We start from the raw sequence: 14,071 nt of genomic DNA, 5'->3' as shown, positions 1-14,071 counted from the left end.
GGGCTCGCCAGCACTTCCATTTGTCCTGCCCCTTTCTCCTGGGGAGACCCTCTATTTGTGGCTGAATCGGAACAAGCATTAATTGATTTTGCTACAGATTGATGTTTGTTCCAATTCAGCGGTAAATAGAGGGTTTTCCTGGGGAAAACAGTGGAAGAAGCAGAAAACCTCTCCGTCCTGTGCTTGACTGGCCCTATATCTCCCTCTAGATTTAGCCACCTAATTAGGGCTTTGCTTTTGCTGCCCCAGCTGATGGTCAAACTACATGTGACTTCAAAATGTGTTTTTAAATAGCATGTTTAAGACTGCCCACATCTTTTTTCTCTTATAAAAAGCAGCTGTGGAAGCCCTCAGTCAAGAGAGGCTGTAACATAGAGCAGCTGGATTAGCAGTTTGCCCCATGCATTCCCCACCCCCACTTCCCCCACTGGCCCAAAGCTGCTATTTGCCCCATTTAAATAAGCTCAAAATCAAAACCACCAGAATACCTATATTACGCAAATCCAATTGAAAAAACACGTAAACATAATAGGCTGTATGATCAATTGCAAAGTTATTTACTAGAAACTACTTCCTAAAAAATTAAATACTGCTTCTTATAAGTGTCAAAATCAACATCGTGACATAATATATTAAAATGTAGCTTATTTAGTTGACAACCAAGTCCAGTACGTACAAAATACAAATCCTATTTTGTCAGTGCTGTAATTCATTCATTTCCAATTTCTTCATCTTCTCTTGCATTTTTCTGTCTGACGTATTCCTTAGAAGAGGGACATGAAATAATCTTCTAAGTGTCTAATGACGATGATAAAGTTGGTAGACAAAAGAAACTGGCACTGGTAGATGCTGGCACAGGCAGACAAGACAAGGATTTTTAATTTGTGTACCTATTATATTACAAAGTGTCTATGTTTATATGATTTAGAACTACGCACAGCTGATGAAGCCCCTTTGGGCGAAACAGGGGAATATCCAGGAATATCCAGGAAAAATACAAGAGAAGATGAAGAAATTAGAAATGAATGAATTATGGCACTGACAAAATAGGATTTGTTTTTTGTACATATTGGACTTGGTTGTCAACAGAATAAGCTACATTTTAATATATTATGTCATGATGTTGATTTTGACACTATGAGAAACTGTATTTAATTTTTTAGGAAGTGGTTTCTAGTAAATAACTTTGCAATTGTTATCATACAGCCTATTATGTTTACGTGTTTTTCCATTTAAATAAACAACATATTTTGGGTGGCAGCAGTTTGACAGGAAAGTAGCAAGGGTGAAAAGGTTAAAAAATGGCACCATAGTCCCATCTGGATCACCTTCCCTCGGCTGCTTCTTTGAAAGATTGAAATGCACCCCTTCTCAAGCCTGCAATTTAAAAACTCCCTCAGTGCAGTCTGACCCTCTGTCTTTTGGAAAACAGCTCTGGGTGGCTGTTCCCCTGCCTAGACAGGAAGGAAGCATGCTTTCTGCAGTTTGGACACTAGGCTGGCCACAAGCCATTCCTTCTCTGGTGCTTCTTATTTCCTTCAGCTATGCCAACCTGAAATTAATTGCCACACAGATTGCTTCTGGCATGAAGTATCTGTCCTCCCTGAATTTTGTCCACCGCGATCTGGCTACACGCAACTGCCTGGTAGGGAAGAATTACACAATCAAGATCGCTGACTTTGGCATGAGCCGGAACCTCTACAGTGGAGACTACTACCGGATCCAGGGCCGGGCCGTGCTCCCCATTCGCTGGATGTCCTGGGAGAGTATCCTTTTGGTAAGCCTCACCTTTCACTCCTCTTTGAGCTGGTGACTGCATGGAGCCTGGATTCATCCTTTCTGTGCCAAGAAGCCAAAGACTTGTATATATGGGAAGGGAGAAGAGGAGAATGGGTCGTGGGCTAGGTGAATATTGAAGGTACACATTCTTAAGGTTTTTTAAAATTATACTTTTAATCAAGTTTGTGGAATCCAGTTTGATACCATGGTTGGCTTTGTTAGCATCCTGCAGGAATACAAATTAGAATCGCCACTCTGTTTTTAAAACATTCCTTTGCCCCATCATGCTTTTATTTCTCTGACTGAACACAGGCAATTGACCTTTCAAGGGTTCCTTCTGATAGCAAACTCCCTGATGGTGACCACAGAAAGGAGAGCTAAATTTGGCAAAGGCCTGAAAACAACAGCTTCTTTCAACATGCCCTGCAATTCCAGCTGTGCTTCTCCACCAATGAGCGACTGAGAACTAGACTACCAAATTAGACTTCCCCATAGCCTGAAAAGTGTCTCCTGCTGTTGCCACATATTTTTCTCCTGGAAGTCTCTTTGGGCTCTTGGGAGATGTACATCCCTGGATGTTTGTAAGTGCATGTTCCTAAATGGTGTGCTTTCTTTCTCCTTCTCTCCCTCTCTCCCACCCACCCATTTATTCACCCAGGGCAAGTTCACCACAGCAAGTGACGTGTGGGCGTTTGGTGTGACACTCTGGGAGACTTTCACCTTTTGCCGCGAGCAGCCATATTCTCAGCTCTCAGATGAACAAGTCATTGAGAACACAGGAGAATTCTTTAGGGATCAGGGACGGCAGGTATGGAAACAACAGGAAATAGGAAAAAATGAAATGTACCAGGTCATCTGCTCCATTATGGGACACTTGCATGTGCTTTAGGTGAAAAAGAGGACAGGACTCCTGCACTTTAAAGAGTGTTGCATGCAAGATCTCAAGGACTTACCCAGGGTTCCGTTTCCTTGAAATTAGGGGCAGTGGATGCTACGACATCTTTGATATATAGTTTATTTACACATATATGCAACCTGAGCCTAAGATGAAGAAGTTTACAGCATCAACACCCCAGAAGGTCACATCCTTGGATTCCAACAGAAGTCAAGCATGGCTTCTTCCATGACCCTGCTTCCAGCCCAGCTCACAAACACCCCCCAATAATTACAAGGGACTCCGGCATCATGCAGGCTGAACCCCGAAATGCACAACAGTGGTACCTCGGGTTACATACGCTTCAGGTTATATACACTTCAGGATACATACGCTTTAGGTTACAGACTCCGCTAACCGAGAAATAGTGCTTCAGGTTAAGAACTTGGCTTCAGGATGAGAACAGAAATCGTGCTCCAGCGGCACGGCGGCAGCAGGAGGCCCCATTAGCTAAAGTGGTGCTTCAGGTTAAGAACAGTTTCAGGTTAAGTACGGACCTCCGGAACGAATTAAGTACTTAACCCGTGGTAACACTGTAGTTGGTTTATAAGCTGCTTTCCCACAGTGAATTTTATCCAAAGCAGCTCACCACAAACACCAGCTTATCAAAGTACCAAACATCCCCCTCGCAAAAAATGTTTACAAAATGTATCAATAAATTTGAGTGTCAAAAATATTTACAAGCACAATATTACAAAGAAATAATATAATCTTAATACATAAAATGAAAGGTAATTCCCATGGCTTCCTTTCCTACCAGAATTGTAAAATAATTATAGATTGTTAAATCTTGCACTTGCACTCATCCAGCTGGCATCCCATAAATACAGTGGTGTTGTTGTTTTTGTTGTTGTTGTGTGCTTTTTTTCCTTGACAGGGACTCAAGGCAGCTATGGTGCTGTGTTCTGGGGGGGGGGGGAATGGGAGAGTTTGAAACAGGATAATAAATAAGCCATGATTAGATTCTGGAAAGATTTACAAACCTGTGTTGTTGAATAGAAACATGGGTGAATGTGGGATTGAGTGAATGGATGCAATGAAGCAGAATATTATTATTGGAGCTTTAAAAATGGAGAGTCAGAAAAATGGGTGGGGTGGGAATAAAATCCGTGTGACACTTCTGCTAGAATGAAGAACGTGGCTTCCATTCTTCATATGTAAATGAGGAGGGGAAAAATGCTCTTCCTTACCTAGTTATGGTGAGGATGAACACAATGAAAATGAAACATACTTTTTGAGCCCAAGTACAGTATAAATCAGGGACACAGGTGGCGCTGGAGGTTAAACCACAGAGCCTAGGACTTGCCAATCAGAAGGTTGGTGGTTTGAATTCCTGCAATGACGGGGTGAGCTCCCGTTGCTCGGTCCCAGCTCCTGCCAACCTAGCAGTTCAAAAGCATGTCAAAGTGCAAGTAGATAAATAGGTACTGCTCCGGCGGGAAGGTAAACAGCATTTCCGTGCGCTGCTCTGGTTCGCCAGAAGCGGCTTAGTCATGCTGGCCACATGACTCGGAAGCTGTACGCCGGCTCCCTCGGCCAATAAAGTGAGATGAGCGCCGCAACCCGAGAGTCGGCCGCGACTGGACCTAATGGTCAGGGGTCCCTTTATGTTACAGTATAAATCAGGAAAGCTGTGATCTTCCACATGATGTTTGACTTCAACTCCCATTGTCTCTGGCTATTGGAGCCAGGCACACCTGAAGCACATTTCTCCCCTCCTCTGGGCACTGTAGTTTAACCCACACAGAGTTACAATTCTCAGCAACTCTTTGCATATTGCAGTGCCCAAAATTACAGGTGAAACTCAGAAAATTAGAATATTGTGGAAAAGTTCAATTATTTCAGTAATTCAACTTAAAAGGTGAAACTAATATATGAGATAGACTCATGACATGCAAAGCGAGATATGTCAAGCCTTTATTTGTTATAATTGTGATGATCATGGCATACAGCTGATGAAAACCCCAAATTAACAATCTCAGAAAATTAGAATATTAAATGAAACCAGAAAAACAAGGATTGGAAATAGAGTAATATTGGACCTCTGCAGCAGGGAGGCGGATGCTCAGGCAAGCAGTGGTTGGGGTGGTGGCGGCAGGCAAGCTGTGGTGGGGAGGGCAAGCGGGCACGGTGGGTGGTGGTGGCCTGATTTCCCATTTGCACTACGGCGTGTTGACAATTTTTCACCCCTGTCTGGAAGCACTCCAAGCCTTGAGTAGTTTGGTTTGCCCCACTAGCAGGGCCTTCCTTGCCTTGCAGATCATGCCATCTTCTTCTTAGAACAAGGAAAACGAGAGTTCTCATGTGGTCTACTGGGTAGAGTGATTGGCCCTGAGTTCAAATTCCCCCAGAGCCATAAAATTATGTCAGCCTCTGATTAATCTTTCTCTCAGCCTCAACTTGTAAGTCATCCAGGATTCTTTGGAGGAAATGGGGCTACAGGTCTGATTAATAAGTAATCATTAGTAAATGAAGTAGATTACTTTCAGCTACATTCCAGCTCTGCTGTTACATGTCACATGAAATCTGAAGTCTACGGCTTCTAGTGCCTTTTTGAGAGGGGTTTTATCTGCCTTTATTCAGTATCTGTTCTCTCTCTCTCTCTCTCTCTTTCCTATTTAAAGACCTACCTTCCGCAGCCTGCCTGTTGTCCTGATCCTGTATATAAGCTAATGCTCAGCTGCTGGAGACGAGACACCAAAAACCGACCCTCCTTCCAGGAAATCCATTGCCTGCTCCAAGAAGCAACCACTTTGTAGTGATGCCTTTCCTTCATGCCCTAAATACTCTGGACCGTCCCAGCCCATCTGCCCTCAAAAACTTACACATAGAACTGAAGCCACTTCACCTGGACTCACAATTTCTTTCAGTAGCGGAGTTGGGACTTTCGTTATCGGCCACCAAAGGAAAGGAAAGGAAAAAGATGGGATCTGACCAGGTCTACCACACAACCTCATTCAAGGTGCTATACTTTGGATTGGCAAAGACTGGGGGAAGGGATGCTATTTATCTTGTAATGTCATAGGTTCCGGTTTATGAATGGGTTTAGTCTGCGATGGGAAGAGGAAAACACGACTCTTATTTTCCTCTGAAGGAGGAACTTGAGATGTAGTCTGACTACACAGACTTGAGGTGGGAATAGGCAAACACACACACAGCTAGGAAGAGCGCCAGCACTTTATGCCTGGGGCTGTGTGTGTGTGTGTGTGTGTGTGTGTGTGTGATGCAATTCTGCCTGAGTGTAGAAAAAGAGTAGAATATTATACTGGATGTAGAATTTGGCTTCTTTAGCTCAGCTTTCATTTTAAATAGGAATAAGTTTTATGGTCTTTATTACCACGTCTATACACTTGAAAGCATATGGACAATGCTTGCTGAAATCTCAGAAGCCAGAAAAATCGCTGAGGTTTCCAGTGGTTTGTGAGACAGTCCTAATGCACCCCCCCCCCAATAATTAACCAGATATGAAAAATTGTGCAGATTTGCCCAGCTTGCACATTTTACACAATAATCAGAATTTGGATCACTTTGTGCTGGTTAAATCTTCTCTTTAGTGTGGAGTACAGACTGCCTCAATTTAGGGTTTTTTGTATGCTATATGAAATATAGAAATGTCTCCTCCTATACACTCCAGATCTAAAGCTTCTGAGAATCTCTCGATTTATCTATTTTAGAGCGCATGAAGATTTTTAATACTGTGTACAGTCCTGGTTTCTCCCATCTCAAAAGGGTTAACATAGAGCTGGAAAAAGTGCAGCAGAGGGCAACTAAAATGAACTGGCCAAAGTGGCCATTTGAGGCACTTTAGATTAGAAGATGGCAAGTAATGGAGGGCATGATAAAGGCTTAGAAAATTATTCACAGTGTGGAGAATGATAATTTTTTCTCACTATCCCTCATAAGGCTAGGACTCACAAGTATGCAATGAAATCTATGGCACATCAGTTCCAAGAGAGTCAAAAGAGAGCGTTATTTCCTACTATGGATAATTATCATATGAAATTCAGTGCCACATGCTTTGGTGATGGCCACTGGCTTAGATGACTTCGAAAGGGGATTAGATAAATTCATCAAGGGTGCAGTCCACAAGTGGCCATTAGCCATGACAGCTAGATTTCCAGCTTCAGGGACAGCTTATCTCCTAATTCCGGTTACTGGGACCAAACAGTGAGGTTCCTGTTTCTGAATTTCCCAGAAGCCTCTGGCTGGCTTTGGTCTGATGCTCCAAGTTTCTACTTATGAGGATACTTCACTTATTGCCCAGGCTTCACCTCTCTGTAGCATCCCATTCTTTCATCTTTTTTCTCCGGAGCCTCAAAAGCTCATGCTCCAAGCTTTTTGGAGAAGGGGAAAGGCCTATCATTTTGCTTCTATGTAACAGCTGCCTTCTGCAGAATAGATTCCTGGGATTGTTTAGTAGTAGGGCATGGTATCTACCAAAGTTCCCTGTCAAAATCTTTGTATTTGTACCTTCAGAATTTGTAGGCTGGCCCATAATAGCAATGGAAGATGTGTAGAGTTGGGATGTTCAGCTACAGCAGAGTAAGCGGCTAGATTTAGCCTTCAACAGTCAGGGCAGCACAACGTTGCAAAATCTGCCTTTTGGAATTGGGCTATATCTGGAATCTAGGGAACAGGAGAGCTCTGAAATAAAGAAGGCTGTCACCATACAAGGGTCTCTGCAGACAAGTCCCATTTTGATCGAGTCACAAGCTGATAGTGAGGCAGCTGAGGTGTGGCAGGTTGCTTGCTTGCTGAAAACCAGAGATAGTATGAAACCTCTTGAGGTGGCCTACTATGAGGGGATAGGAGCTCTTGTAATGCTGCTACTCATTTCAGTGAGGCCTGGGCAGGTGAATGGTGAAAGGCTAGCAAACTGGAGGCAGTTGGGTACCAACCAGGGAGCTAGTCTGAAAGCAGCTGAGAACCAAACTAGGCATGAAGCAGGCAGCTGCATCTGTACTTACATACCTCTGCCTCCTTCCCATATAAAGTGGGAGGTTGGGGGACGTCTGAGGAAAGAGCTGGGTTCTTGGTCTTTCTTCCCCTGTATTATCTTCCCATGTTTCATCTCCCCAGCCAAGTTCACTTTTGCCATCGGACCAAAGCCGGGAGAAAAGTGTCTGAAGCAGCAGAGTAAAGGGAGGTGAACCTGAGGAGTAGAGAGCCAGCTTCTCTCAGATGCATGTACCTTTTGTTGTGGAAAAAACCAGACCCCACCCTCACACGCCCCACACTTTATACATGAAAGGGGCAGATGGGTGAACAAATGCGGCTATTTCCATCATGTCTGCTTTGGCCCTTGGCCTGCACAAGTTGCTCAGACTAAAGTGCCAGGCAAAATAAATAAGTTTTATAGGATCAGGCAGTAATCTATTGGCTGTTTGTGTCAGCTCAGCCACAGGCAGATTGCAGGTCTTGTCAGCAAAGTGGCACAATAAAGCAATGTGCTTCAAGACCTCCAGTGCCTTATGGGATGTTCCAGTCGATTATGTCCCATATTCATCGACAGGAGGGGGCAGGCATCCTGCTTCAAGCACCAAAATGCGTTGGGCTAGCCTTTTGTGAATGGCAAGCATGCTTCTTCTTTCTTTTTGCAAGGCTTAGTGAGGTGAACCTGTGAGACTTTGTGATTTCGGATCTGAAAATCTTTGACTTCTTGCTCTTCTGGGTGTGGAGCATGGAGTTGTAATCACAGTCCTATGGCCTCCAATGTGGCAATTCACACAGTGGGGTGGGAGCCATCAACAAGCAGATGAAGCATAATAAGGGATAAATAGATGACTTCCTTCTGCAGCAGGACTTGGCACCAACACGTGGGTTCTGAACAAAGTCAAAATTGTCTCTATGGATCTGGAAACCATCTGGAAACCACACCCCTAAAAGCATAGTTCTCAAGGTGTGAGGTTGGCTTCTGGGACTGCGCAGATAACAGAAAAGAGAGAGACAGATTGTTCCCTGAAACTGCAAGGCCAATTTGGGGTATATTTTGACTGGGCTGAGAGATGGATTGCATCCTTTCACTCCCAGTCAGTTATGGGTGGCTCGGTGCCTAATTTCAACATGTACTAATAGTTTGCAAAATGTGTATGTTTTGCTCTTTCTCTCATTTGGCACTGCTCTTCACTTTCTTGGGATCCATCATGCAAGGAACCTTAAATCATGCTGTGTCAGTCTTCCTTCCTTTCCCTTTGATCGCTAGCCAAGGACAGGGGGAACGAGCTCTTGCCAGACTTCCTTTCGGTCTTTGTATCTTGGGAGGCTCAAGCATTCCAGCTTTTCTTTTCGGATTATCACCATCGTCAGCATCATGTTCTTGGTATGCTGCCTTTCCTTAGTTAAAGCAATGCTCAAGGCAGCTTACAACATGAAAATATTTACATAATTACGAACACAACTGAAACAATTATAAACAATGATTAAACACATCACAATGTACAAATCTGAACAATTTCCACATTAATGATAATAAGATCTAAAAATCAAGATAAAAATAATAATATCTATAACAGCAACAAAAGCCTTTTGGCACTTTTAGTGGTTGCTTCATTTAAATATAACTTTGTCAGACTTGACGCAAGTCACAATCTGTGGGGAGGGACTGGCAGAAGTGAGCTGAGGCAGACCTGGGCAGAGTGAAATAATCAGGATAACTGAGGGGTCTTCTTCCTGTGGTGTCAAACTCTCCACATACCCCTCTGTCCAGCATCCTGAAAGGCACCACGCTATTTTCCCTGCTAGAGGAGACATTCTTGCAATTGCCATTTTACAATTACTTACTAAGATCTAAATATCTCACTTAGATGTCTGCACAAACAGCCTGGCTTCCTTCTATGGGCTTTGCTGCTTCTGATTCAGTAGCATTCAGCTAATTTGCTCATTTACTCATACCACAAAACTAAACTAGGGGTGAGGGAATTTTGGACCATGAAATGCGGGGAGGTAAGATGTGCGTCCATAGCTCATTGCCTTCCAATGTGCTCCTCACTTTTAAAGGATTTCTGAGGATTATTGCACTTTTGTTGGTAGCACTGGTACATGCAATTAAGCACATGCTTGTTTTATTTTGTCGCCAAGGGAGTCTTGTAACTAGAGTTTTGAAGTATGAAATCGCAGATATAACAAAGAAAAACAAACACCAGAAACCTCACCTTTCACGTAAAGAGAAGAATCTACTTTTTCTCCCAACTGTAAAGTTGATTTTTTAATTTTTTTTACCATAGTAACACCACATTATATGCTACAGCTTGCCACCATTGGTGGTTTAGATGGAGGTGAAATAACTCATGTTTGTAAATAGCTTGCTACCTGCTTGCTTATGGGAACTAAAAATTCCATCCAGGCTCCAGATCACCAGGTTGGGAAGGTTCTGTAACCCCCCCCCCCGCCCCGCCTTCCAGTCTCTCCCTCCCTGCCTTTCTCTCCTATAAAAGGCTCAGGTGTATGTATTTAAGCAGACATTTTATGAAATTATTCACAATATAGGTCATATTTGCACTACATAACAAATGAATTACCGGGACATCAAATAACACAGAACTGCAGTATGTCACAAGTGAAGATGCTGTCTTAACAACAACAATTTCTTTTTATAAATAATGCTATTGTATATAGGCACACTTTGGTCAACTCTTCATAAAGCACCTTGGTAGAAGCCTGGTTTAAAAACCGGGCTCAGGGCGGCTAACAGCAAATATAAAACATTGATTAGAATGCAACTTAAAAACAGCATAAAGCAGCATAAAATACAACATAAAATGCAGCATCAATATCAATAAAATTCAAAAATTCAGGGGTCATTTTTTTTTTGGGGGGGGGACAAAACCCAGTCAGTAGACATCAAATGATCACCAGGGCTAACTGGCCAAGTTGGTCCTACAAGGGCCAGCAAGGAGACCAGGGAAGAATTTCAATGTTCATAGAAGAGGACAGGGAAAAGGGAATAGAGGATCAGGCTAATTCAAATTGAAGGCCAGGCGGAATAGCTCTGTCTTACAGGCCCTGTGGAAGGAGATCAAGTCCTGCAGGGCCCTAGTCTCGTGGGACAGAGCATTCCACCAGGTCGGAGAGGTCACTGAAAAAGCCCTGGCCCTGGTGGAGAATAGTCTGGCTTCCTTAGGGCCCAGGACCTTTAAGCTATTATTATTCATGGACCTTAGGGTGCTCTGTGGGACATACCAGGAGAGGCGGTCCCGTAAGTACAATCTAAAAAGTTTGGGAAAATAAAAAGAAACAGTTTATTTTAGAGCAGGTTGTGTATTGCATCCATCACATTGCAAGTCGTCACCTACAAGTGGAAGTGGACCTAGCAAGGAACAACAGATGTTTCAGGGTGGAGGGCTCCTGTTTGGAGTGTGGGCCAGCTCAACCACCTACATCTTTCTTCAGGATACTCCGTTCCATTAACCCCCTCCTAGTTTTCTGACACACACACAACGTTCCCCCAACAGATGCTCAGCTTTCTGTGGCTACTGAAAAGGGGTTGATAAAGGGGCTGCCTTACTGTGGGATCCAAAATTTGTTGTTGTTAGGGTCTGCTCAGTAGGTGCGGTGAGCCTGAAGCACCGACCCCCCCCCCCAGGCACAGAGGCAAGTGTGCCCTTTCTCTGAGTACCAGCAAATGCTATTAAGTGTCATGACCACTGCTGAATATAGAGGTCACCTATTGCTGCCATAGCTAATAACCACTCACAGATTTTCCCTGCATGAATTTGTGTAATACCCTTCTAAAGCCAGCAGCCATCACTACAGCATCTGACAGCTAATTAACTGTTTGTTAACTAAAAGGTAAAGGTACCCCTGACCGTTAGGTCCAATTGCGGCGACTCTGGGGTTGCGCTCTCATCTCGTTCTATAGGCCGAGGGAGCTGGTGTTTGTCCGCAGACAGCTTCCAGGTCATGTGGCCAGCATGAATAAGCCGCTTCTGGTGAACCAGAGCAGCGCACGGAAACTCCGTTTACCTTCCCGCTGGAGCGATACCTATTTATCTACTTGCACTTTGATGTGCTTTCGAACTGCTAGCTGGGCAGGAGCTGGGACCGAACAACGGGAGCTCACCCTGTTGCGGGGATTCGAACCGCCAGCCTTCTGATTGGCAAGTCCTAGGCTCTGTGGTTTAGACCACAGCGCCACCCGCGTCCCTTGTTCATTGACTATGTACCATATAAAGAAGCAATGTCCTGGAACTCCTGCCAACCAGTTTCATTGGATAAGCGCAAGTTCTGCTATTATTAGCAAGAAAAACTTCTCTTTGTCTCCTTCTTCACCCAGTGTATAATTTTATAAACCTCCCATCATATACCGCATTGCCAGTGACAAAATGACTATCATGGAGGGCATGTCATAACACAAAATTTGAGTGCAGCCACTGTGAAGCTTTTCCCACAATTGTATGGGAAAAGGCTTTGGGAAAATGTTCCTTGGCTTCTTAGCGTAAGACTAAAGGTAAACATTATATTAATCCTTTTTAGCATTTTCCTCCAAAAATAATGTCAATAGCAAGCATAGCCACACTGTATCAAAAAACTAAACTCTGTCTTCACACATTTACAGCAATTGTATCAAATAGAAAACTGGTCTTCAGAGTGCACTTCCATGTGTGGTTGTGCATACACACATTGATTTTGGTCATTTTGTAAATCTCAAAAATGATGATCCAGAGTGTTACAATGGGTATGCCTGAGTGGTATTACGCTTATGAAAGTTCCCTCAGATTCAAAGGTGATCGGGGTGCAAAACTAGTTGTACAGTTCTTTGGAACCTGGTCTGTTTATAATATGCTGTATGTTAGGCTTCTTGCTTGTAACGATAGTACAGTATTTGTCTTTTGGTTGTACTCCATTCCTCTCAATGCACAGCACATTTTTCTGAGATGTTCTGAGCTATCACTGCAAGTAATTGGCCCCTCTGCTTTATAGTGAACACTGGTAGCTGTGTTCCCTTCATCTCTAGTAAATATTAATGTCAGGCTGCTTAATATTAGTTTATGACTATAGTACTCATTCAAAAACAGCCCTGTATTTTGAAATGGAGACTTAAAGACCAATGTATAGTTTTTTTCTTTATTTATTCTCTGTAAGGCCACATTGAACTGTATTCCTGTAAAATGATCCATTTGTAAATAAGATTCTTTAAAACAAAACAATTCCTTGTGCTTCTGAAGTGAAAGTGGAGGGTGGTCAGTCCTGAGTTCATTGATCAGTCTTCATGGTTTAATGGCCTTGCAGATCTCTGTTTAGCTTCTCCCCAGCACAGTAATAATTGGGGGGGGGGGGGGCGACACTACATTAATGGTGAGAAGTACAGTCTAACAGCAAAGTTCATGTTAATAAAGGAGGTTATTTGAGCAGCTGGAATGAAGACTGGAATGAAGAACGACTTCTGCCTCACCAACACAATGTATGGAGACATTCAAGGAATGTAGGGGCAGCAGTTGTGGTCTGCAATCCACTGCCTAATGCTTGCCAAAGACACTGTTCTACCAGCCACTGCCAAAAAAGAGGAAATGCAATGTCAAAAAGGGAGAGCAGATTTACAGATGCTAATTTCTATGAATAAAAGCAAATTTAGAAATAATTACTGCCAGTGCTATTTTTCTAGAAAAAGAGGTGCTGGAACTCACCATTAAAGCCTCCTTTATTTTCTTATAATGGCAATGGTGCCCACCTGAGAGGTGCCGGGACTGAGTTCCAGTGAGTTCTGGCTGAAAAAAAGCCCTGATTACTGCAATTTAAATAGAAATTCAGTACATCTCACCACAGTGCAGAAGAGTGTGACCATGACATATGTGCCAGTCAGCTGTCCTGGTAATAACCACTGAATGGGCAACCTTGAGAACCCTGCTCTCTCTTCTTTGACAACACTACCCTTCACATGGAGAACTGTCCTCCATCAAGTAAGACACACAGCCACCCTACAACTGAGCCAGAGCAAGGAGCAGTCATGACACTGTATGGACACCATGACCTCTGGAAAAGCACCTCATCCCCAAAAACCACTACTTCTCCACAGCCTAGTAGAGCAAATGTCAGAATTGCAGGAGGGCCCAGCGCCAATGCTGCCTTGTTGCCATTGCAACTAATGTGGCTCAGCTGGATGGCAGCTATGTTGAGCTGAGTTTTGAATCTGTTCAGCGAACGAAGTGGCTGGCACTGCCCCTAACATATACATGTCAGAGCATCATTCATGAAGTGATGCTAGCCAGTGTCTCAAATGGGACCAGAGCAATTCTTGTTTCCAGGGCCAGCCCAAGACCACTTGGCACAAAATGGTGACCTCCTCCCTGGCAGGAAAGAAGTGGTGAGTGCACATCTATGTCAGGAACAAGGGGGTAATAAAGATCTGCATTTGGACCCGCT

General features: G+C 43.6%; 1 protein-coding gene across 1 annotated transcript in view; it reads left to right on the top strand.

Annotated features, from left to right (window-relative positions):
• Positions 1-13,289, top strand: part of DDR2 (discoidin domain receptor tyrosine kinase 2) — a 63,213-nt gene extending 49,924 nt beyond the window's left edge. The window contains exons 15-17 of the mRNA XM_079981300.1: positions 1,543-1,777; positions 2,438-2,587; positions 5,338-13,289. Coding sequence (XP_079837426.1) covers positions 1,543-1,777; positions 2,438-2,587; positions 5,338-5,472 — 520 coding nt within the window. The 3' untranslated portion in view covers positions 5,473-13,289. The remainder of the gene's footprint in view (positions 1-1,542; positions 1,778-2,437; positions 2,588-5,337) is intronic.
• Positions 13,290-14,071: the final 782 nt, after the last annotated feature.

The sequence above is a fragment of the Podarcis cretensis genome (assembly GCF_951804945.1).
Source record: "Podarcis cretensis genome assembly, chromosome: 6".
Classification (NCBI taxonomy): Eukaryota; Metazoa; Chordata; class Lepidosauria; order Squamata; family Lacertidae; genus Podarcis; species Podarcis cretensis.
This window is presented reverse-complemented; position numbering and strand designations above follow the sequence as displayed.